Source organism: Rutidosis leptorrhynchoides, chromosome 2 (genome assembly GCF_046630445.1).
Source record: "Rutidosis leptorrhynchoides isolate AG116_Rl617_1_P2 chromosome 2, CSIRO_AGI_Rlap_v1, whole genome shotgun sequence".
Taxonomy (NCBI): domain Eukaryota; kingdom Viridiplantae; phylum Streptophyta; class Magnoliopsida; order Asterales; family Asteraceae; genus Rutidosis; species Rutidosis leptorrhynchoides.
In genome coordinates this window covers 4571988-4599201 of record NC_092334.1, presented here as the reverse complement: position 1 = coordinate 4599201, position 27214 = coordinate 4571988, and the positions used below count along the sequence as shown (strand labels likewise).

The following is a 27214-nucleotide window of genomic DNA, read 5'->3' as shown; positions in this document are numbered from 1 at the left end:
TTGCTTATGGTGCTGAAAGTGAGAAAGCTTTTGGCATTCCAGGAGAGGTGTGTAAATTTTCAGTTGTTGCCTCTACTTAATAGCATTTTCATATATGAGTAAGTTAGCCGAATCAGCGGTTTTATCAATGTTATTATCCATTCAGAAATTCTCTTAAATTTTTTGTTCTTCTATATGCACTCATTGCAGCAGTTGAATGTGCACTCAGCCAGAGAATTTGTGTGGTTGTATAACGGGCACCCAGATTTCAGCAAGCTGGTACCGAACTTGAAGAGCATAGACACATCCATTGTTCTCTGTCAGTTATTTAACATTGTTATACATATATGCCGATAGGATAGATGTATGTGATTGTTCATGTTAAAATTTTAATTAGGCAGAATTATTTTTTCCACGAAGTTTGTTTCTTTGTTACGGATGCCTTTCAGTCTGCAAGTCTATACTAATTATCACGTTTATTTGATGTGATAACTTCATCTATGAAGCAAGTGGCTACGTTAAAATGTCTATCTCTTGCATCTGTTTGTAGGGTAATGTGGGTCTTGATGTTGCACCGGATTCTTTTATGACCACCTACAGAGTTGGCTGTTACTGATATATATTGCTAGCCATGCTTTGACTGCTCTTAGGGAGAGCCTTATTAGGTAATCAGCTGCTAGTTAGAAATCGACACAATGACACTAGTTTATAAAGTTCAATTTGGTGCCTGATGTGTATTATCTGGATAGACGCGGACCTGCACAAGCAGCTTGTACAGTTAAAAAGCTATGAGGAATTCTTGGTAATTGTTATAGGTCCCAGGTTGTTAGTAAATGTTCCAACAATAATTCATTTGCTCATGAATGTGGACATATATGCAAGTATTTGTAGAAACGAATATACATTGGTGAATGTTGGATCAAAGACTATAGATGGTTTTTGGCTAATTGCTTCTACATTGTTGCTACTTTTAAGACATTTGACTACTTAGGTACAAGTATAACACAAGTAGACCCACTCATAAGGATGATGGTGAGTGGGTTGAAGTTGCCACTTCATTTTCACCAGTGATGTAGTTGGCTAGTTTACTGTTATTCTCATTGGTTATATGAACGAAACTCATTTATTGTAAAAATGTCGTGCTTTTGACACTACATATGGACATATTGCCACTTTTTCATTCCGGGACCATCTTTCAGTTTTCAGTTCTTTGTAATTCCAGAATAAATGTAAATGTTCAATAGTATACTTTTTTATTTTTCGTAATTTGATTTCTGTAGTTCAAAATGTTTGATATTGATTATTCTGCCGTTAATATATATATATATATATATATATATATATATATATATATATATATATATATATATATATATATATATATATATATATATATATATATATATATATATATATATATAATAACATAACAGTTAAATATTAAATTAGTTACTAAAAACTTTGTTTTGTTAGAATAATCTATTTATTCGGACTTACTAAAATAAACAACTTTTACATTCTAATATAAATACAAAAAATCTCGCCTTATAATTTCAAATAGATCACATCAAATAAGATTTGCAATCATTAACCGCAAAATCTAACTAATACCAACCGATTTTTGTATGAATTTCCCTGATTTTGGGACCATATGTTGTCTATTGAAGGCCATAATATTATTACCCTTGAGTTGAAAAAATGGCTTTCCTCCACCACCTCCTCCCTCTATTTCTCGCATTTACAGTTACTTACGCTGGTCCAAACCACGGTATTGGTCCTAGAAGATCCGGTAAGGGGCATGACCATGGTGGCAAAAAAGGTCATGCAATTGCAATGCCCGGTGCCGGAGAAATTCCAACGCCCGGTGCCGGGGAAATTGCAACACCCGGTGCAGGAGACATTGCAACGCCCAGGGCAGGAGAAAATCCGGTGCCCAGAGGTGACATAGAGACTAATTTCAAAGGTTCATGGGCAATCGACAACCCGAATGTGGGTGTTGCTGCCATGCAATTTCAGTTGATGCCTAATAACAAGGCGGTGTGGTTTGATACAACGTCCCTTGGCCCGTCTGCCCGAGAACTTGGCCCGCCAGGAAACTGCCCAAAAAACGCTGAGATGGGCGGTAAACCCGATTGCTTTGCGCATGCCATTGCTTACGACATTGAAACTGGACAAAGTCGGACCATATATGTGCGTAATCATTTTCAATCTTTCATCATACTTACATTATGAGTTTATTTAGAACCACCCTATAGTGCGAAAAATGTACAACCATTTATCGGAACACCTTTGTAGTGCGCCAACTATATATAAAGGAATAAGATTGATCTCATGCTACTAGCTAATTATCAAATATTGAAGGAAATATAGCGAATTGTGCAGGAACTAGCGTATAAAGCTAGTTCCTAATATGAGTAGTTTCGTATCATATAATAAAACATATGTTTTGTATGACTTCGTGTGTGGCAGATGGACGGAGAACCATGGTGCTCGTCAGGAAACTTGTGGCCGAATGGCGACTTGGTGGCTACTGGAGGTACTAGAGGCGGTTACAGATCTGTCAGAATGTTGTCAATGAGTGACCCAAAAGCCAACTTTGTGGAGAAGAAAGATGTTCTTGCAGATAAAAGATGGTAAATATATATGTACTACAAATTGCATGGTTTTTTAAATTAATAATAATAAACTAAAATGCATGGATCAATCCTAAATGTACTTGCTATTGTAGGTATTCAAGCAACCAAGTTCTAGAGGACGGAAGTGCGGTTGTAGCTGGTGGCCGCAACTCCTTCAGCTACGAAATAGTGCCACCAAATAAACTCGAATTTACACCAAAGAAATTCAAACTCCCTTTCCTTCAAGAAACCACAGTACCTAAAAAACCGGGACCCGGAATGTACATCGAAAACAATCTCTACCCATTCATGTTTCTCATTCCCGACGGCAACATTTTCCTCTTTGCCAATGACCGTGGCATCATTTTCCACCCACACACTGGCAACGTTGTCCGCCAATTTCCTAAACTCCCGGGCGGTTCTCGAAACTACCCACCTTCCGGCATGGCGGCCCTCCTCCCGTTAACCGTCACCCCAGAAAACATACAAGCAGAGGTTGTGATTTGCGGTGGAAATGTGCAGGAAGCTTATGAGAAAGTTGACAGCAAACATACTAAAGAGAGGGTTTTCATGCCAGCGCTCAAGGACTGTAACCGACTGATATTGACGGATCACAGTTCGACATGGGTCAAAGAACAAGATATGCCGTCAGGGAGATGTATGGGTGACCTTTTACACCTTCCTAACGCAGATCTTTTAATGATCAACGGTGCACAAAAAGGTGTTGCTGGTTGGGAAAACGCAATTGACCCGAATTTCACTCCTACATTATATCAACCAAATAAACCAATGGGTCAAAGATTTAAGAAACTGGCTCCAACCAACATTGCCAGATTGTACCATTCAGTAGCAGCATTGATACCAGATGGGAAGATTTTGGTAGCGGGAAGTAACCCACATTCGAAATACTTAGTTAAGGCAGAGTACCCAACGGAGCTTCGGGTGGAGAAATTTTCCCCTCATTATCTTGATCCCGAACTCGATAAAGTTCGTCCCGTGATCGTGCCAGAGGCCTCAGAAAAAATGCTCAAGTATGGGAAAGAATTCAAGATTGCAGTGAAGTTTAATGAGGGCCAAGTAATGCCTCAAGATGTGAAAGTAACAATGTTGTATCCTCCATTTACGACTCATGGTTTCTCGATGAATCAAAGATTGCTGATTTTGACATTGAAGACGGGGAATAAAGATTCGATCATCGCTGTGGCACCGCCATCTGGAAAGATTGCTCCTCCTGGATATTATATTCTATTTGTGAATGTCAGAGGGGTTCCCGGGAAAGGTATTTGGGTTCACATTGACTAAGACACTTTTTCACCCTAGGATGTACAGAATTATGTTTGACCAATTAAGTCAAACATGCATTAGTCTGACTGATACCATACGAGATCATTTAATCATACTATCTTAGTGAGTATTCAATAGACAATAGAAATTGTAGTTCATAGGAAAAAGAGAATGGTAGTGGCCAACCTCAAAAATATATTATACTAGAGTAGCGGTCCTTCACAGAGCTTGTACATCAATGATCAAACACCACTTTTGACCCTGTAAAATATCAATAATTTTAAACGTTTAGAATAAATGTTATCAACTAAAAAATAAATAAATTAATGCTAACATCATGCAAATCACGTGATCTTAACTGTTAGAACCAAGTAAAAAAGAGATTTACCTTTTTATCCATATACCTTCATATGCATCACAAGCTTCCTGGATATTGATACTGCGAATTAACTTCCTCGTAACAAAACTACTGGGGACTAGTTGTGTAGCTCAAAGTGTCAAAAAAAGTTGGAAACTGTTCGGGTCTAGTGCTCATTACAGTTTTACACCCCACAACAATGGCAATAGATTTGGATCAACCGAACGATATAGTGATTCCCACAACTCTATGATGCTACAAAACAGAATGGTACTATACATTATGAGCCATGCTCCTAGGATTTCCATCTGTGACTCTGTGACATGTTACAACCATCTTTCAATTATCTAAAAAATGTGTGCCGACTCCTTTAACAAGCTTTTTTTAATCGATGAGAAGCCTATCATGGGGACAATTGCAGAATTTCAGGCCTGAATTTATAGAACTACCTCAACATCATTCTAATTCTTTGATAAAATCAATGTTATCAACAAATACCTGCAAAATATTGATAAAAAAAATAAAATGTCAAAACTAGATGCATCTATAAGGAGGTAATATATCTTTCATATGAATTTGAAGCATCAGAAGCACTATACTAACTGGCTACACTGATGCAACAGGTCAAAATTATCAAATGTTTACTACCTCTCGCAAAATGGTTTTATTTCCAACAAATTAGTTACTCATCTTCTAGTAGGCTTACTCCAAATAATTAGTATGAAATGCTGTAAATCTTGCATAAATGAGTGTGAGATTACTGTTTTCCAACCATTAGGATCCAAACATGCTGTAATTTTGGTGCTGATACCAGGTAGGGGTCCTGGTTCTCTGGTAATCTTCCCACCAAAAAGTTTAACCACCTCGGCAGTTTTATAAACATCGTCTGTGCCTATTGTTATCTGTTAGTGAGTATTATCTATTTATTACCCAATTTACTCATTTGAAAGTATATTCCTGATACATCACATAAAAAGAACAAATTCTATCTTTATCGACCTGAGCATAAGCATTTCCTTTGTCGTATTCTGTGACCCCATAGTTGTAAGTCAACTCCAATACAGCATTTTTATCTTCTGGTCCATAACCCATCATTGCAATGGTGTACTGCATAATCAACCCATTTTTAATCACATTAGAATAAATAAATATAATTGGTATGCTCATATAAGAAGCCAATAAATAAATGGTCAATCAGAATGTACAGAACTTGATGGATATGGACAATTCAACCTGATATTCATCGGATAACCTAGACATTATACATTATTAGCAATAAATGAACAATATACTCTGCCAACACCCCTGTTGTGAAGTTGGGAGCTCCAATGTCAGAAATTGAGGTAGCAAGATGGGCAGGTTAATTAATGGGTCAAAATGGGAACAGATCTCATGACTCGTCTTTTAGTCTTTTACCATGAGCCAGTTCGATTTAGCTAAGCCCGAAAACCATTTCTTTGTCCATCTTTTTAAATGTAAACAAACAATTAAACCGTAGATGTCATTTAGATTTTAATGAATAAATAGATCTACAGTCCAACTACTTTCAACCTCCAGTTTGAGATTTATAATAACCCAAATCAACCAATTCATAAGATAATAGGTTAAAATCGACCTCTAATCAGAAGCAATAAAATTTGTATGTATATTTGTATTTTACAGAAAATTTGACATGCACTTAAATGTCGCTAAACCTAATTGACTCTTATATCGGCTTAGCACATACACTAACACATATGTCAGTTTACCTTGTATTCAGGGTTATCTCTTCTGCGCAGTAGCTCCATACCAAAAGCCTAAAGTATAGAAATGATAAAAAGAAAATATATGAAGTTAGTCCACAAAAAAAGACACAGATCATCGATAATGTTAGAAATACTAGATTGAAAGTTATAAACAAAATACGCATATCTGCAAGCAAACTTCTCACCTTCTCATAAAAAGCAATGGAACGATCAAGATCTCCTAACGAAGCATTACTTGACAAAGAGGTTCTGGAGTGGGACCCCTTTCTATAACCTCAAACTTATAACCATAAGGATCTTCAATAAATGCAATAATTGACTTTCCACCTTTGACTGGACCAGGTTCCCTGGTTGCAATGCCCCCTTTAGCCTTTATGAGATCGACAGTCTTCGTAACCTGCAAAACCTCTAATCTTAATAAACTTCAAGACGAACAAGGGTGTCTTATTTTTATTCTGGAACTAATTATCTGATAACTACACCATGAGGTCAAAATAATCATTTGTTAATACTTGGGGAAACAGATAGTGCTTATAATTATCTGATTAGGAAACATAGTAACAGCAGAGGCAAGAATATATTAAAGAACCTAGAGAACTCAAATTATATACATTTCACTCACATCATCAACTGCAATGCCAAAATGACCAAATGCAGTTCCAATATCGTATTTGTCGACTCCATAATCTAGCAGCATGAATGCATATAGTTAGCATCAATTAAATTTATATTGACATGGACCTTTAAAGCTAACCAACAAGGTTGCAAAAATCGCTACAACTGATTAAATCAGAAAATTATTTTAATCGACTTAATAATTTTGGTTGGTAAATCGGGGAATAATCGGTCGGGACGTTGAATGGAGTAATCAGTCAACTTGGGGAGTAATCGGGACTAATTGGATGTTGACTAAGTTTGACTTTGACCTATGTTGACCTATTTATCAGATGTTGACAGATTAATCCCGAGTAATCGCTGATAGTCCCCGTTGACCGAGAGTTGACCTTTTTTGTCCGAGTTGATTAAGCGGATCGGACCTCTCCAAAAACCGAGTACTCGTCAAGTTATTCAGAGTAATACAACACTGCTAACCAATGTGCCTCATATTTAGCATCACTGTAAAAGTCCATATCATAAAAAATGTCATTTACAACTATCACCTATGTTATCATCAACGCTAACACTTGTCTCTTTCCTTTTTCAAGTAGAAGAATATAAACTTACAAGAAAAAGAATGTGTATTACAACACATGTGATTTCATAGATATAGTTGCGAGTTTGGCTGCAACATTAACAATCACTACAATTTTACACACTATAAAAACACTCTGTATAGAACCTGCACACGTTATAATCCACGTCCACATATACATGTTAATAAACAATTACGAACTCAACATAAGAAATATAGTCATTAAATAATAAAGAACATAGTTACTTTATCGTTCTGTACAAGTCACCAACAAGCTAAACTACATGAAGCATTCTTCTGTTGTCACTTTTTACCCACTCCTCAAAGGCATTTTCTTGCGTAATAGCAGTGCATCGTTGGACCATGCTTACAATTGTTTTAGCTGATTAACTGCATCCATCTCGTCTAAATAACTTAAAACCCTTAAGACCAAAACGTTTGGACTGTGATACCGATGAACATATATACAAAGCCATAAAGTAAGACATCATAAATAGAGTATGCGGCAGAACCATATGATGGCCATAGGTGTTGAAAGATCCTCTCATGAGAACAAATTGAAACGGGAGATATAAGTTCCTATACAAAATGAAGGTCACGATGCATGCGACCACATAACATAATGTCCTGTTCTCCTAGTGTAAGTGACATAAGGGAAAACCTTTGCTTACATCTGTAGGTCAGTATTAATTAAAAAGAACAATATATTATGATATTTAGTCTTATAATGGGGAGGTCAACACTGGTTAGGCGCTCTAGCTCTAAATCAAGTGCAGTTAGCCTTACAGCCTTAATATTCAGCTTGTTTTTACACAGACGCATACAATAGCATAATGCCATACTAGTCTAACTGAACATATCTACGTAGATACATTTTTAATCCTCAATCATCATAAAATAATAAAACCTATATTCTCAACCACAAATCGACACAGGTATAAGTATACAAATATATATATATATATATATATATATATATATATATATATATATATATATATATATATATATATATATATATATATATATATGCTGCCTGATATAGCAACCCTAGCTATCCAAATATAGACGAACAAATAGTAAAAACCTAGTTTATTAAATATTACCAGTATTATTATATTGACGCGAACTGAACCGTGAAGGAGAATTAACCATGGATATGCTACCGCTAAACCGCTTAGTAGTAGCAGCGAACGGTGAAATCGAAGGGCGAATTGTTGACGCCATTGGTAATATCCGTACCATCTCAAAAAATTACAATCTTTTATAATTATAACCATGTGTAAATATATATGAGAGGGAATTTGTTTTTGTTCGGAAATCGATTGATTCGTTGTAAAAGGAGTGACGTACGGCGAGAATTTATCGTTACTCGCAGACTGTTTGGTTGTGAGGGTATTTGTGATTTTAACTAGCATAAGGTTGTGTTTTTATCTAAGAGAGTGATGGTGCACTTTTTGGTGAAAAAGTGGGTTTTTGACTGTGACTGTATTTGACCCTCGTTAACCCAATATGTCAAGTTTTTGTGTCAAATATTTGGAGAGTGATGTGGTAAAATCTGATTGGAAATTGGGTATGGAAAAATAAATAAATAACAAATATATTCTCTCTCTCAAGCTGATTGGTCCCCTCCTAGCCTCACGCTCCCTCTCTCTTCCATCAAATAATCGACTGACGCCCTCATCCGTCACTTTCTGACGCTGCGATGGAGGCATCAGATGGCGTCAGACGCTGCCACATCACTTGACGAGATGAAAGTGACGCTGCTTTATTACCAGTCTAAGGTTGAAAAATGCGCGAGATGAAATCGAGACGGTCAAGACTTTAAATGTCGAGACGGTGTAAAGAGAGGGGTTGAGACGGATGTTGACTGACGTTGATATACACATATTTTAAAACCAAAAAATCTTCGTTGACCACTTTCTACCTATAATTGCTATTACCGTTAATATAAAAAAAATAGTAACAATAAACTACGTCAATTTTGATCAATTTGATTGATTTTTGATCGATTTTAATCAAAATTTTGGCATTTAACCGGCTTTGACCCGACTTTTGACCATTGGCCGACTTATTTGACGGCGAGACGGGATCTAGTCGGACTAGTCACCAAAACATCGTAACGGGCGTTGCAAAGGACATCGTTTGCAACATTGGATTTTATACCCAAACATCAGTGTGGCAAGCGGTAGAATGGACAAGTGGGTACCTCATTTGGAGAAATCGGAATAAAAATTTTTTCAAAAATAAATCGTGGAATGGTCTGATGGCTTTGAATGAAGTTCAAGTCAAATCTTACGAGTGAATCTCAAAAAGGTTCAAAGGGTTTCGATAAATTGGTTGTCGTCAAGGACGGAGGTTACTTGGGGCAGGGGGGGTTCCGGCCACCCCAAAAACTTTTGTACTTACCAGTAATTTTTGTATTTTGTGAGGACTATTTGTGAAAATTCTACCTTTGGCCCCCTGATTAATGAACCGTGATTTTGTATTTTTGTCTTGAGGCTTTAAAAAATTTGGACTTTAATAGATTGGGCCCATTAATTTTGTTAGTATATTCTATTACACCCAATTTGGGCTTTAATGTTATGAGATTAACAAGTTAAGTATTGTATTTAATGAATTTTTAGACTTCACTGATGCTTTATTTATATATATGAAGCTACATTTTTTTTTTTTAAGAATAGCTTGAAACTACATGTTCTGGTTAATTTTTTTCGACCTCCCTAATGTTAAATTTCAAGCTCCGTCCCTGGTTGTCGTGGTTATCAAAACAAAGATCGTGTATAACTTGATCTAGTCGTTCTTTTCTTAATGTAGCTTGTATCGGATGTTCACTCAACATCCTCTTCTTCTTGATGTAATTCGTGTATTGTTTGTCCTTAGACCATGAGTAGTCTATAGTCTGTTTGTAATGTTTTTGTTTTAGTGAAATTGAAGTTTGTCTTTCAAAAAAAAACAAGACATTGACTTTTATACCTGAACACAAATACAATACGATCGATAAAGATAGTCAATGTATGAATAGGCTTCTCATGAACCTCGGTCTTGTTTGGATTAAGTCACGGTGTCTTAACTCCAACAAAATTGAGTTGAACCTCATCGCCCAAGGCTCAGTTCGACTAGTCGAAAAGACTAGTTTGTTGGTAATCGATTGTTGATGGCTGAATCATACCTTGCTTAAAACTATTTAGTAACAAGTCGAAAAATATGTAAAACGAATTTTTACATATAACATAAAGGTGTTATGATGTATTACAAAAAAAAAAAAAAAAAAAAAAAAAAAAAAAAAAAAACTTTACTGAACAGGGTACATTCATGGTCTATTAATACGTGGTACAATACTATAATGATCATTGCATATAAGGTACAACTTATATGTTATATAAAACACATAAACAACCAAATATAAAATATAGCGTAACCAGTGGCGGAAGCAGGATTTTTTTCACCGGGGGCGAATTTTTTTTTTAAAACCGTAGCAACTTTTTTGGTCAAAATACGGAATTTTTTGGACAAAAATTGGAGGTTTTTAGGCAAAATTTTGAGGGTTTTGGATAAAATGTGAAGGTTTGTGGGCAAAATTTGGAAGTTTTGGAGCAAAATTTAGAGAATTGTGGTCAAAAGTTGAAGGTTTTTAGGCAAAATATGTAGGTTTTGGGGCAAATGGCTTTCGGGTTTGGGGTAAATGGCTTTTGTGTTTGGGGCAAAATAAAAAAAGGCTAGTGATATTTCCAAATCTATTTTTGATAGATCCACATCATTGTACAAATATATCCTTAAATGATAGTTTAGACAAGTTTAATGTTAGCATTTATATGAGGGGATTTTAGGAACATTGCATCAATTTGAGTTGGATCTATCAAAAGTAAATTTGGAAATATCAACTCCCATAAAAAAAAAAAATCCAAATTTTTACACTAAAATTTCGAAATCGACCACCCCCAAAAAAAAATTCGCCCCTGCGTGCAACAACGGAAAATCAACAAAGATCGGGCCTAGGCTTCTTTCTAATCGATATCGAGCCTTTTAGATGATCTCTAAAGATTTTAATCTCACAACAATCTCGTAGATCTTCAAGGCTAATGTATTGTTGTCTTACCATTCTAGAATAATCACCACCAGTATCATGTATCCATATGTAAGGATGACATGTTTCATCATAGTAATACAAAAAACTTCTCGTTCCACCACCACTACCACCACCTTTGATGCCACTACCACCATCACCACCAGGAACATAAGCCTTGTAAATCTTCTTGCTTTTCAACCTTTTAGACGAGCCAGGCTTGAGCTTATGAACTTTTTTCAGTATGGATCCCACTCTTATTTGCAACTCAACGGGCCTATCACTAAGGTTCCAAACCCTCGTGCCAATCCCTGAAACTTGAGTGTGATCTCGACATCCATTGAAACACCTAGCGATCGACAAAAGATTGCAATTTTGCATTTGGCTTCTCTAAAATCTCTTTGGGAATTCTAGTTTTTTTGGGACCATGGGAGGATATTTGGTACATCAAAGATAAGTTTGGGACTTTTGACATGGTAGTGGTAGGGTTCAAAAACCATTAAATGGTAGAAAAGATCTAAATGGCAATATTATATTTGAAAAAGTGGGATCATTTGAACCTTTTGTAAAAACTTCATGATTAAGTAGTGTAGGGCATTGCTTCTCTTCTAACCAAAATGAGTTTTCTCCATATTTATTACTTTCCTTATAAGTTTTATAAAAATGTTGTGTGGTGATATGGTGTAGTTCAATTAATACAACTTGGTCAATATGTTTATGCATCGATTTGTTTATTGGTCATAATGATAACTAGTTGATCATATCCATATTTTAAATGGATTGTTAAAAAATTGAACTACAATAACATTGAATTGCAGCTCAACTGTTAGTAGTCTGCATCTCTTAGCGAGAGGTCAGAAGTTCGACTCCGTTGGACTGCAACATTGCACTCAATGTTTTATCCTTGACCTGAAGTATCCACTCAAGTCGTCTTTTGCTTAGTGTGGGGGCAGTGGGGAGGGGGGTTTTACCGGCATGCCCTCGGATTGGTCCGGATTTCCTCTAGGGCAGTAGTTGAGGACGGATTATGCAACTACAGGAGATGAACGCATGCGTGGTTTATTCCCCCTGGGTGATCCCACACCGATGTAAACAAAAATAAAAATAAAAAAATAACTACAACATTTTTTTGCCATGAATTTAGACCATTTATTGTTATATTCGATGGGAAAAAAATAAGTAATCAAATGTTTTGTTAAAATTATCAGGTTTAGTTATTATTATTTTTATTATTATTATTATTATTATTATTATTATTATTATTATTATTATTATTATTATTATTATTATTATTATTATTATTATTATTATTTTAAATTTTATATAGATTTTTTACTTGTGTTCTTAAATAAATACCTAATAATAATAATAATAATAATAATAATTGAGTTGAAATACATCATGGGTGACTCCAGACAGCTTGTAAATCAGGTTGGCACCTCGAAATTAGTCTGCTCGTAAATTGAATCGAAAACTCAAACTCGAAAAGAAACCAAATGATAATAATAATTATAATGATATTATTAATAATATGTGCGATGAGCCACATTATATTATACCTCTTCTTTAAAAGGTAAATTTCATGAATAGTGAACTTTTTAATTTTTACAAATTAACTACAAACTTTTTATTTTTTACTAATCAACCACAAAACTTTTCATTTACTACAAAGTAATCATGTAACTTCTCACTTTTTTATATGAATAGTTAACTTTTAATTTTTACAAATTAACCACAAAATTTTCACTTTTTACAGATTAACCATAAAAATTTCATTTATTACAAATGAACCACGTAGTTTTCAATTTTTTTATAACTACTCATTTTTATTTTTATTATTATAAATATATTATATAATTAAATATTATATAAATAGTTTTTCTGTTATATTAAATGGTTTGTAACGATTGTTGATGTACGTTACACTTTATTAATGAGACATTTAAGTCATTCTTCTTGACAAAACAGATAGTAACACAAAAAATGGTGAATATTTATTTTCTCACTTATTACAAATCATCAACCATATAATTTTTTATTTATTACAAATAAACATCATCATTATTGTTTAACTTTTCACTTATTCGAAATCAACTACATAAATTTTCGCTTATTACAAATCAATTATAATTATGATTGTTGTTAACTTTAATATAATTGTTATTGTTATTATTTGATCTTTTTTTGAAAACTTTGAATTTTTTTAACCATTTCAATTTATGTCTATTAATTAATTTTTGTTCTTCTTTTTCTCGATCGAATTTAACTAACGTTCTTCCGTCATAACGCAAGGACATCCAACTCATTCAAATCAAACGACCAAGTTTAACAAAATGCTACAACGACCATCATTATTGAATAATAAATTACCTTATTGTATATATATTCATTTGGAAAAATAGCTACATTAGCAGTCAAAATTGCCAAACTAATTTTGACTTTGAAAATCAAGATATTTGAGGGATATATACTAAACAAACCATAAATTAACAAATTGAATTGGTGGATCAGTTGGTAAGGTTGCTGGGTGGAAACTTAAGGTCGTAGGTTCGACCCATGCTGCTGCGTTTTTTTATTTGGACTAGCGATTTTGAGCCCAGCGAAGCGGGCCGACCCGAATACTTGTTATCCATCAATTTAAATTATGAAGGCTTGTCATTGGCTTGATCACAGTTTATATTTTTTTCATTATTTCGATTAATATTAGAAAAATGGTAGACGTATGTGACGACCCGGAAATTTTCGACCAAATTTAAACTTAATCTTTATATGGTTTCGACATGATAAGCAAAGTCTGTTAAACTATATCTCAAAAATTATAAAAAAAATTGAACTGTTTCATGAAATCATTTTACCTTCGACCAGTTCCGATGATTCACGAACAATTAATTATAACTTGATATGTGTGTGTATATATATATAATAATAATTAGAAATATAATTTGAAATATTATATGTTGATATTAATAAAAGTAATTATGTGAAATAAAAATAAAAATATGATATTATGATAATTATTATTTAAAACATATCTATATATAAATAAAAGTATATTAAAAATAAATATTAAATAATTGTAGTACTCGTTTGATGTTTCGATTGATATTAAGTAAGTTAAATTCAAACTTATATAATTTTAAAATAAACGGTGATCCGAAAATGAGTTATATGAATCATAGGCCTATTAAAAATATATTTAGAAGCTAATTGTTAAATTTGAACACTTTTCATATTTTACCTGGAATCGAGCGCGGACAGTGATGTAATTTTTATTTAATAAATTAATGATCAAATTTTATATCATAATGACCAAAATAAATAAATATAGTTAATTTAAAAATATGGAATTTTTCAGAGGACTTTTATTCGCCACTAATTAACAACGGAGCCCGATATACAATCTATGTTAAAAACGTCGGTAACTAACATCCAATTTTATCGATGGCTTAACTGTGTATGTGTATGATTGAAATTAATATTATTATTCTATTATTACTTTACTTTATCAGTTATCATGTGTGAATATATTATATATTATAAAAATAAATATATAGATTATATATACACATATATATGTATATCGATGCATACAGAGTTATAGAATCACACAAAAACACACATACACTACCATCTAAACCTTGACCATCGACCACCCATACCGCCACCATCCTTGGCCATCACCACTGTACAACAATCCCTCACCACCGGAGAACTACGATCACCTTTTACAATCTCCACCGCTACCATCTCCCTTTTCTCTCTTCTCTCTCTCTCTCCATATCTCTCTCACTAACCTCCGTTGAAACCACCACCACCGCTGTCAACCTTCAAACCACCATATCAACCGCCACGTTACCACTTTCGTTTGATGTTGCTTCTAAGATTTTGTTTTAAATCATACGGGTATCAAACAACTTACAAACCACCACTACATTTACTGTTTCCAATCTGTTTTCCTTATGTTCTGGTCAGTCTAAAACCGAGTACCATCATCGAATTCCCATCACCTCTCCTTAAATTAAACCATCACCACATTGCAACCATGCTACAGCCACTTTTTTTTTCTGTTTCAATCAAGTCACCACTAAAACTACCTTTTTGTTTCTTTTTCCAACTATTACTATCTGTCCAATCTCTCGCTACAGAGTAGTCACTAGTAGCTACTGTTTAAACGACAAGACCACCCAAAAGCGAACCATAGTAAGCTGCTATTATGTTTCCTATTTCATTGAGCACCCTCGCAAAACCACACCACCATCATCGATTTTCTTTTATTTCTTTTTCTTCTCCTGGTTCGTTTTTCTGTGCAAATACTATCATAAACCTGAATCCTATCATATCTATTACTTTCTGTCACTTTCATCCTGTCACATTTGATTGTTTTCGCTACAATTATCGAAGAACTACAACAGCTCAACACAATTGAAACCCACTTGCAAAAATTGGTCGACTTTTACTTCTATTCTATTGTTTTAAAAGTGAAAGGATACATGTGGACTTTTGCTTTTAACTTGTCGATTGGGAAAAAGAAAAAGGAATCAAAATCTTTTACAAATTGTTGATTAAACTAACTGGGTGGATCAATACATAAAGCCAATTAAACCATAGTGGGCTTTGACCACTATCCGTAATATTAATAATGATATTGGATTAAGTATATTAGAGTTGATGAGCCGAAATAGATATTGATGGTTTAGAAGCAAAACGAAATCGTGATTAAATGGTGATTAATTAGCTTCGTATTATACAGCTGGAATTCCATCAAGGATATATATTTTTTTCTTTCTCTGTCGTGGCCACAACCTCTAACCACAACCCCACCAATTCTGTTTGAACTTTTGATTTCGGTTATAAAGTCACAGATCCATTAAATCCTGTTATTGGGCCACTAATCAACAATTGGGCTTCTATGAAATTGGATTTAATAAATTATCGTGGGCCGAGGGAAATTGGGCCAAGTATAAAGATGATAGACGTTTGTTGATGATGAACGTGAGTTATGATCATCGAGAAGACTAATGATATAGATGATGATCATATAATATATTAATGGTGTTATATACAATGATACATGTGTCGTTATGATGCGAATATAATAATAAACGAATAGTTTTGATGATCAAGATGTGACGACCCGGAAATTTTTGACCAAATTTAAACTTAACCTTTATATGATTTCGACATGATAAGCAAAGTCTGTTAGGTTAAGTCTCGAAAATCTTAAACTGTTTCATATATTCAATTGACCTTCGACGATTTTCGACGATTCACGAACAACTATTTGTAAATAGGTGCAAATATATTTAAAATTATAAATATATATATATTAATTCGAAATGTAATTTGAAATATTATATTATTTAGTTATTAGAATTAATCTTGTAAAATAAAATAATATAAGATATAATAAAGTTTATTATTAAAATAAATCTATATATATATATATATATATATATATATATATATATATATATATATATATAATATATATATATATATATATATATATATATATATATATAGTATATTAATTGTAATTATTTAATGATTGTAATATTCAGTGAACATTTCGATTATTATTTAGAGAGGTTCAATTTGAACTTATGTAATTTCAAAATATACGGTGATCCGTAAATAAGTTATATGAATTATAGCTTTGTTAAAAATATAATTAGAATCTATTTAATTAGTTTTAACATTTAGTATTTTATTGGGGGTTGGGAGCTAATAATTAATTAAATTTTATTTAGTAATTTTAAACAATTAATGACCAATTTTGTACCTTAATGACTGAAATAAATAAAGACATTTAATTTAAGAATATGGAATTTTTATGAATACTTCTATCCGCCCACAATATAATATCCGTAATTTAGAAATTTATGTCGATGATACTGCCAAATATGTGATGGCTTAACTATATAAAATAGTTACTTTCCGTTTCACGTCACTTTCTACCTTTCTATATGACAATGAAATTGATATTTAAAGATATTATATCTATGTACGTCCGTGAACTGAATGTGCACCATATTATGAATTGAGGTTTACTGTGTTTGTTTTTCAATCCTATATCTAGATATAGGATATATGGATGCTGACATAATTGCAAGTGGTACTATATTTCCACTTCTTATTGTCTATTCTTTTATCGGCAAACACAACCCTACACATGTATATATAACCGATGTATATTTACAATCTCAATAGATTGAATCCGTGATTTACACTAAATTTACTATTTGACTACTGTGCCTGATTGAAACTATGTTTACGATTGAAGAATAACGTTTTCTATATCTATCAATCAATATCTATCTTTATTGATCCATATTTCTACATGTATATGATACATGAGTATCATCCTCTAGTCTTCAACCTTATTTCATTTTACTTCTTCCATTTTTCTTCTTCCTATTCTTTTTGTGAACACAACACCACCGGCCACCCTACAAACACCTTCCACGATTACCTTGAAGCCACCAACTATACAACATCACGATTAAACTATTTTACTGTTTCTACCCAACGGACAACCACCACCATAAACACCTATTACAACCATCGTGGCCGTTGTTTACCTTCTTTTGGACAGCCCAAAACATTATTAAACCGCCACTTGTTTGCTACAGTTAACGAGTGACCAAGAACCCAACATCACCATCACTCAACGAGCGCCTCCTAATTCTGTTTGTGGTTTCTATTCTGTCCGATGTTATTGCTTCATTTCCACCAAGGCATCACCATCGATCATCATCTAAACTTGCAAACCGGTATCTTCTGCTTTCCTTTATGATTGAAACAACACCTTTGATTGGTTATAACATCAGCCGGTTTTCTATTTCTTTGTTCGAACAAAAACACCATCGAACCAACCATCATCCACTTCGGTTATGACCCTTCAACTGCAGCTAATATTTCTACTATCCTTCGATCATTCACCACCTTTGTAAACCACTACTATTGTTTGACGTCATATCACCATCATTATCTTTCTAATGATGCTATTTAGGTCTCTGCTACAACTACAAACCACCAACATCTTTGCTAAACGGTTGCTCAAACCTTTCTATTTTCTTTCAAAACTCACCATCAAACGAATCATTTCTGCTACTATACAGTTCCTTGTCCTTTCTTTTATTTCTGTTTTGGCCGAAGCATTCACACACCACCATTTTCAATTATACACAACTGATATTGTTATTGTGAACCTGCGTAAACATTTCTTTCTCCCTTTCCAAACTTGCACAACGAATTAGATATAAGTTTTGGGATGATATTTAAAGCTTAATAATGGCAACCTTGAGTGCTCTTCTTCTTTTTACTTTAGCCGACATCCACTAAAAATATAGTCCTACTTGATTGATGAAAGGCATAAAATAATGATTATAGAGATGTTATTGTCTCTGGTGAAAACCGAACCCCACCTCACCCACTCAACCACCAAACATATTATATAAACATGTACTTATCAGGCTAGATATAAGATTGGACAGTGTAATAAGTTATCAAGATGGGCCTTGAACTTGATATTGGTAATTTGGGCCATTTAGTCTTTAAATGAATGTAATTATGAATTGGGTTTAGTAATTTTGTTGTGGAACTAGAATAGTGTTTAGATATTGATGATGATACGAGCATATGGACTCACAGTTAAAGACAAGATGATGATAGAAATTGGAAAATGAGTGATGTGATTATATGCTGATAATTATAATATGTATGATGATGATTGCGATGATATGAAATCATAACAATGACCACGATGATATGCGGATAGGATTATGATGATGATGATGAATTGAATGAGGGTTCGATAATGATATAGATGATGATGATATGAGCTTAGGTTAATAATGATAGATGATGAGGTTAGATTTAAAATGATAATCAGCGAATGATATTAGTATGATTATGATTATGTTATTGATTAAGTGATGATGATGATAAGGTAAATGAAACAGACGACTTCAATGTTTAATTATGATATTGATGTTGGTTATGATTCATGATGATCAAGATGATGAACGGGTTATGTTATGATAAGCATGATGATGTCGTGGTGATGTTACACATGATGATATATGATATATAATATATATGATATATGATAATGAATAATGATACTCGAAATAATAAGTTAATGATGATGACGATCGGTTAAGATATCGATGATCATTATTGATGATCGTGAGGTTATGATTTATGTTGATGAACCGAAGACGTTTAGGTTGTTATCGGGTTAGTGGGACGTCGCGGGTTCAAATCCGGACTTGGGCATTTTTTTAGGGCTACTTCCTTGAGGTAGTTATTTATTTATTTACTTATTATCATTATTATTATTATTATTATTATTATTATTATTATTATTATTATTATTATTATTATTATTATTATTATTATTATTATTATTATTATTATTATTATTATTATAAAATGAAACAACTTTTATTTTATCATATAACTATTAATTATATAAAATTATATTTAATACAATTATAGTAATATTTTTATATTAAATAGTAATTATTTATTTAAGATAAATAAAGTGAATATAATTAATTAAGTTATTAATGAAACACATGATTTAAAATAACAACTAAATCACTAATAATATATAAATTCATTCGATTACAATTATATGTGTTAATATATATAAATGATATAGGTTCGTGAATCCGAGGCCAACCCTGCATTATTCAGTATCGTCGTATGAATATTTTTACTACAAAATATTGTAGAGTGAGTTTTATTTGCTCCCTTTTTAAATGCTTTTGCAATATATATTTTTGGGACTGAGAATACATGCGCTGCTTTATAAATGTTTGACGAAATAGACACAAGTACTTAAAACTACATTCTATGCCTGGATTATTAAACCGAATATGCCCCTTTTTAGTCTGGTAATATAACACCCCGCCAAATTACCATCTGATGACCTGTTAATTCAGGTCCCACAGTTAACATTTACGCCCTCTATATGAGACGTTTAAAGCATTCGCATTTAATTTTATTCAAAAATTAACTTTCAAAACATAAGTCAATAATCCCAAAATAGAAACACTGTTGTGATCGTAACCACAAGCCAACAGTATTTAAACAGTATAAAAGTTTTAAATGCGAAAGTAAATAATGTTCTTAAAAATCAAATGCTGACTCCACAGCCAGTCATGCAGCAAATACAGTGGAAGCATACCTCTTAAGGACCTGAGAATAACAACACGCAAAAACAGGTCAACAAATAATGTTGATGAATCTACATATTTAAAATAATGTAACAGTATCTGAAAAACAGTTATCAGAAAAATAATTTAGTTTCCTTGACCACGAAATTCTATCATTTGCATAACCCGAGCACCTGAATACTAGCAATGACCCGAGTATAGAAGCCACTATACCCGCCTTACCTCGTAAAATGTTATACACTTATTTAAATGTATTTAATGTTCAAAGTAAATGCACTACAGTTTTTATAGCGGGTGAGGTTGTCAACCTAACGGATCCGTCCATCTAAATTGTGCTTACACCGATGGTATTAAAAGTATTCAAGCTAGAGGCTTTTTGAACAAACTCATTATGCATATGTGTAGTATTCATGTCAATACAAAGTATTTGAAAATGTAAATATAACAGCGTGTATTCTCATCCCTAAAAACATGTAAAAAGCGGGACTGTAGACTCACCTTTGAATAAAGCTCGGATTAAAAAGTGAACAATTAACTTGTACGGTTTATACCCGAGTAATGCAACCTAAGTATACGTATGTAGGTTGGTCAATATATATGTACCTTAAATAAGTGTGGTTTCATAGTGTACGTTGTCTTATTGCTCGACTCAACGCGTTTCAAAGTAAAAGTCAACTATATCATGCAAGTCAAACAAAGTCAACCGAAGTCAAACCGAAAGTCAAACTTGGTCAAAGCAGTCAACTAAAGTCAAAATCAGTAGGTTCATGTCAAATGTTGGTCAACATATCAAACCTAAGTCAAACAATACGTTTTAGGTCATGAATGATCATTTTCACAATTTCAGTTTATCGTTATGCACAAAGTTCATGAACACGTAGCATACTTAGCACATTATCTCATAGTAAAAAATTTCAAGTAAACATAACAAATTCCAGATCATAAATATACTTAAAATCAATTCTAAAAAGTCCGGCCAGGGACTCATACGACAATTAAAAGTCAGGAATCAGAAGGGATACATTTGGGGTTTGCCAAGTCAGTTTCTGATCGCGCAATGATTTCATTTTGGCTATAACCGAAGTTAGGAACATGCAATTGATACAAGACCAGTGGCCATAGTTCAAGGACAAATCAAAGTAACACATATAAAAAATCTAGCAACTTTTGTTTAGCCAATTTGTACAGTTTATTCGTGCAAGTTGAACATTCAGTTTTCAGCTCAAATCAGAATTCACATAAAGTACGGCTCTATTGTGCCCAATGAATAAGGTTTCAAAGATTGACATAAACTAACAATAATTCACATATCATGTTAAGTTTCATTTTTCAGAAGCATACATGCTCATGCAATATACACAATCCACATAGTACAAAACCGTGTTCAATTTACAGATTCGATTCTCATTTAGTTAGTCACATTCGCACGCGATTATCCGAAGATCTAGATACAATTAGCCTATGATATTCACATGAAAGATGAATTACTTTTTGTATAATTTTCAAATATGCAAAGTTTTAATCACAGAAGTTAACACATTTTATCATACAAGGTTATTTTCATGCAAGTGCTGTATAAAACTACTTTTACACTAATTCAAGCATATCTCGAGCTATACATAAGCAAACGACATGATATCCTAGTCTAAGTTGAGTGCTTTTAAATTATATTTTTAGTGGTATAAGTCTCACATGCCAATTCATTGTCTATCAATACCAGATTTCTGATCAAGCAACAAAAACACAACGATAATTCAAATTGACATAACTTAATCGTACGGAAACGAAATCAAGCGAATCCAAAGCCTAAACTCAATAGTTTTTTGCAAGGAATCTGAATATAACATAATAATTAACATTTGAAAAAATTAATTTTTCTGATCAAGCAAATACAAATTCGTTTTTAAACCCTAGCGCATCAAACAATCAAAATAACGATTACAATTAACACGTACGCGTATAGACTTGAGAAATTGACAACATTACTATGAAACTCACATGAAAATTAGATTTTAAGAATTAGGGTTTATGCAATTATACCTTTGATCGCGAAAAGAATTATATCAACGCGTAGAGGAGATCGGGAATTACAATCTTTGTGTTGAAAGCTTAATCTAAAAATTAATTTTTGATGTGGTGGTGGTGGGTTGAAGGTCGACGGCCAAGAGGGAGAGGGAGCCAAAAAAAAGTCGACTGGTATATGTGATTAGGGATAATACAGTGTTTTTAGGTTACTAGTTTATTTATACATGGACTAATTACCACTAATTGCACTTAAGTCCCTCCATTAAGCTAAAAATTAACAAAATAAGGGGATGGGGAGGGGTTCGGCCGAATGGGCCCCATGGGGTATCCCCGGGCTCTCGTTTTGCAATCTCTTGTAATCGTGGTCCGTTTTAAGTGCCGTTTAGTCGTACCGAAGGCCCGGAACGCTAACCCGATCGTTAAACGCAACCAATCGTTTAATTTATTAAAAACTCAATAAATTAAATATTTTAAAAAGTTAATAATTAATAAAATTAATTATTAAAATAAACCCGAGCGTTTCGTTGCTCAAAAAGCTATTATCAAAATCGTATCGTTTTTATCGTATTTCATTATCCGAAATATTTATTTGAATTAATATCAACCCATATTAATTATTGAAACCCTCCGAAGATCAAGTACCCATTTAATACACATAAACGCATAAAAGTTAAATAAACTAACGGAAGGTTAACGGAAGTAACGGAAAAATCAGGGTTGTTACATTACCCACCTGTTATTGAAAATTCCGTCCCGAAATTTTAGTGATCGTCTGCTGAAGTAGTTTCCTCGGGAAACAGTTGCGGATATTTCAGCCTCATCTGGTCTTCACGCTCCCACGTGAACCCTGGTCCTCTTCTCACGTTCCACCGAACTTTAACGATAGGAATTCTGCTTTGCTTCAACTGTTTGACCTCACGGCCCAAGATTTCAACAGGTTCCTCAATGAAATGAAGTTTTTCGTCGATACATAGTTCCTCTAAAGGAATAATCAAATTATCATCGGCTAGGCACTTCTTTAGATTGGATACATGGAAAACGTCATGAATACCGCTGAGTGCTTGTGGCAGTTCCAATCTGTAAGCTACCGGTCCAACTCTTTCAGTTATCTCGAACGGTCCAACATATCTAGGACTCAGTTTACCTCGTTTCCCAAATCTTACAACACCCTTCCAAGGTGATACCTTAAGCATAACCTTGTCACCAACTTGGAACTCTATGTCCTTCCATCTAACATCGACGTAACTCTTTTGACGACTTCGAGCCATCCTCAATCGTTCCTGAATCTGTAGGACTTTCTCAGTTGTCTCCTGAATAATCTCAGGACCTGTCAACTGACTATCTCCCAATTCGCTCCAACAAACGGGAGATCTACACTTCCTTCCGTATAATGCCTCGAAAGGTGCAGCTTTAATACTCGCATGGTAGCTGTTATTGTATGAGAACTCAGCTAGTGGTAAATACTTATCCCATCCGTTTCCGAAATCAATGACACACGCTCTCAGCATGTCCTCAAAAGTCTGAATAGTTCATTCGCTCTGGCCATCCGTCTGGGGGTGATATACTGTACTCATATCTAAACGAGTCCCCATTGCTTTCTGTAATGATTGCCAAAACCTGGAAGTAAATCAGCTGTCGCGATTGAATATAATGGATATAGGCACTCCATGCCTAGAGACGACTTTCTTAATGTAGATCTGAGCCAACTTCTACATTTTATCAGTTTCTCTTATCGGTAAGAAGTGTGCGGACTTAGTGAGACGATCCACGATAACCCAAATAGTATCGTGACCTCCCGCCGTTCTTGGTAGTTTCGTAATGAAGTCCATGGAAATACCTTCCCACTTCCACTGGGGAATCTCTGGTTGAGTTAATAATTCTGATGGCTTCTGATGTTCAGCCTTGACTTTAGCGCAAGTCAAGCACTTCCCGACATAGGAAGCAATATCAGCTTTCAAATTTGGCCACCAATAAAACGCCTTCAAATCCTGGTACATCTTATCTGATCCCGGATGAATTGAGTATCTCGACTTGTGTGCTTCCTCCAACACTAGTTCTCTCAATCCACCAAACTTTGGTACCCAAATTCGGTTAGCAAAGTACCGTGTTCCATCCTCCTTGATGTCAAACTTCTTATGCATCCCTTTGAGAAATTCAACATCGACATTCTCTTGTTTCATGGCTTCTTGTTGTGCTTCGTGGATTTGTGATGTGAGATTCGTACGGACAACTATGTTAAGTATTTAACCCTAAGAGGTTTCTCTCGCTCCTTTCTGCTTAAGGCATCCGCCACAACATTCGCCTTGCCCGGATGGTATTGGAGTTCGCAGTTATAATCGTTAAGTAGTTCCATCTAACGTCGTTGTCTCATGTTGAGCTGTTTCTGATCGAATATGTGCTGTAAACTCTTATGGTCAGTGAAGATAGTGAACTTTGTTCCAAACAGGTAGTGTCTCCACATTTTAAGTGCAAAGACAACAGCTCCTAACTCAAGGTCGTGCGTAGTGTAGTTCTGCTCGTGAATCTTTAACTAACGCGATCCATAAGCAATAACCTTGTTTCGTTGCATAAGCATGCAACCCATTCCTTGACGTGAGGCATCACAATAAACAACATCTTCACTTCCCTCGGGTAGAAACAATACTGGTGCAGTTGTTAACTTCTCTTTCAACAACTGAAATGCAGTCTCTTGAGGTTCTGACCACTCAAACTTCTCGCCCTTATGAGTCAATGCGGTTAATGGTCGGGAGATCTTAGAGAATCCTTCAATGAATATCCGATAGTAACCAGCTAGACCTAAAAATTTCCTAATCTGCGTTGGCGTCTTTGGAGTTTCCCAATTCTTAACCGACTCAATCTTTGCTGGATCGACCTGTATTCCATTGTCCGCTACAACATGGTCAAGAAATTATACTTCGGGTAACCAAAAGTCACACTTAGAGAACTTTGCATACAACTGCTATTCTCTAAGCATAGTCAATATCGAACGTAGATGCTGCTCGTGCTCTTCTCTGTTCTTGGAGTACACCAATATATCATCAATAAACACAATGACGAATTTATTTAGGTATGGCTTACACACACAGTTCATGAGGTCCATGAACACTGCTGGTTTAACGACCGGTCCTATTCCTCTCGGACGGAGTCATCAACAGTTGGTCCCATTGCGATGATCGACTCCAAGTACTGTCCTTAAAATGAGCAAATGCACAGCGGAAGACTTAATTCGTACCTGAGAATAACATGCTTTAAAAAGTCAACATATAGTTGGTGAGATATATAGGTTTGATGCTAGCAGCGTTATAACAATGGACCACAAGATTTCATATATAAAAATAATACACTCGCAAGTGTATGAAAAGTATTCCAAGCAGTGGGCACCCGGTAACTAGCCTTAACAAGAGTGTGTACCCCTGAGTTATAATAATATGTGCACCGAATCAAGTGCGTTCCGTTAACCTTGAAGTACTAAACACCCGTTCTTCTAGTTTAGTAGAACAACATCTGGGTGGGGGTGTAAAACCCGATAGATCTATCTTTAGGATTCGCGCCTACCAGTTCATAAACCAATAGTTAAAGTTACCAAGCTAGGGGATTTTTGATTCAAACCCATGTAGAACGTAATTTTAGTCACTTGTGTCCATAACGTAAATCATTTATAAACATAGCGCATTTATTCTCAGCCCAAAAATATTTAAAGTTTAAAAGGGACTATATACTCACCTAATGTATTTTGTAGTAAAAATACATATAATATCATTGATCAAGTATAAGGTTGGCCTCGGATTCACGAACCTATATTATTCACATATATATACATATTAACACAAATAATGGTAATTGAACAATTATATATATAATATTAGTGATTTTATCGGTTACTTTATATCATGTGTTTTATTAATAATTTAATTAAATATATTAATTTTTATATAGAAATTTTTTTATTACAAAAGTATTAATATAATTAGGTTTTGTGTCATAAATATATTTTTATATAAAAAAAATCTTTATTTGATATATTGATAATAATAATAATAATAATAATAATAATAATAATAATAATAATAATAATAACTAATAAGGATAGAATTAAAATAAGAGAGTATACCCTTTTCAAGCCTTTTATTAAAAAAAAATTGACCCAAACGAGACTTGAACCCATGACCTCTCGATGACCCAAATCTCTTCTAAACCACTTCTCCATTCATACTTTTCTGATTACAATTGCAATCCGTTTATATTTAACCCCAACATGTCTCGGTCTAGCTTTTGGTCGGCCCAACATAAAAGATAGTTGGGTCACGGCCCAACTGAAAATACTTTTTATCTCGGCCCAAGGATATCAAATTAAATAGTTTACGGCCTGAATAAAATGATGAGGCAGTCCAATAACAATTAAGAGAGCCCACTTAAATGACTTAACAAATTACGGCCCAATCAAACGTTTTAAATTCATTAGAACGGATAGCTGTAGTTTTGCAAGTGGGAATACAATACAACGTAATATTCCAAGTTGTCGGCCACAAATAGACACGTAATAGCTGTCAACATAAATGGGTTTGGAATTTTTTTATTCGAACTAGAGAATATTAAAGAGTAGCCGTCGATTAAAAGAGATCCGGTTTCTCCTTCAGGTTCATCGTATAACATTAACATGATCACCATATCATCATCTCTATCATCCATCATCATCAAACATCAAACCGTGATCATTATTCGAAGCATCATCATCATCATCGATTCATAACAGGAAGTGGGTTTT

At 34.0% G+C, this 27214-nt stretch overlaps 2 protein-coding genes and 1 pseudogene across 2 annotated transcripts; 1 reads left to right on the top strand and 2 right to left on the bottom strand.

Moving 5' to 3' along the window:
- Positions 1–1677: 1677 nt before the first annotated feature.
- Positions 1678–3896, top strand: LOC139894458 (putative aldehyde oxidase Art an 7). Its single transcript, XM_071877768.1, has 3 exons — positions 1678–2169; positions 2449–2612; positions 2708–3896. Exons 1-3 carry the CDS (start codon positions 1678–1680, stop codon positions 3894–3896), a joined length of 1845 nt encoding a protein of 614 aa, XP_071733869.1.
- LOC139894457 (probable lactoylglutathione lyase, chloroplastic) lies at positions 2177–8534 on the bottom strand (annotated as a pseudogene).
- Positions 8535–10450: 1916 nt separating this feature from the next.
- On the bottom strand, positions 10451–11742 carry LOC139890502 (uncharacterized). Its single transcript, XM_071873377.1, has one exon. The coding sequence runs from the start codon at positions 11618–11620 to the stop codon at positions 11153–11155; it is 468 nt and encodes a 155-aa protein (XP_071729478.1). The 5' UTR covers positions 11621–11742; the 3' UTR covers positions 10451–11152.
- Between the last annotated feature and the right edge of the window lie 15472 nt (positions 11743–27214).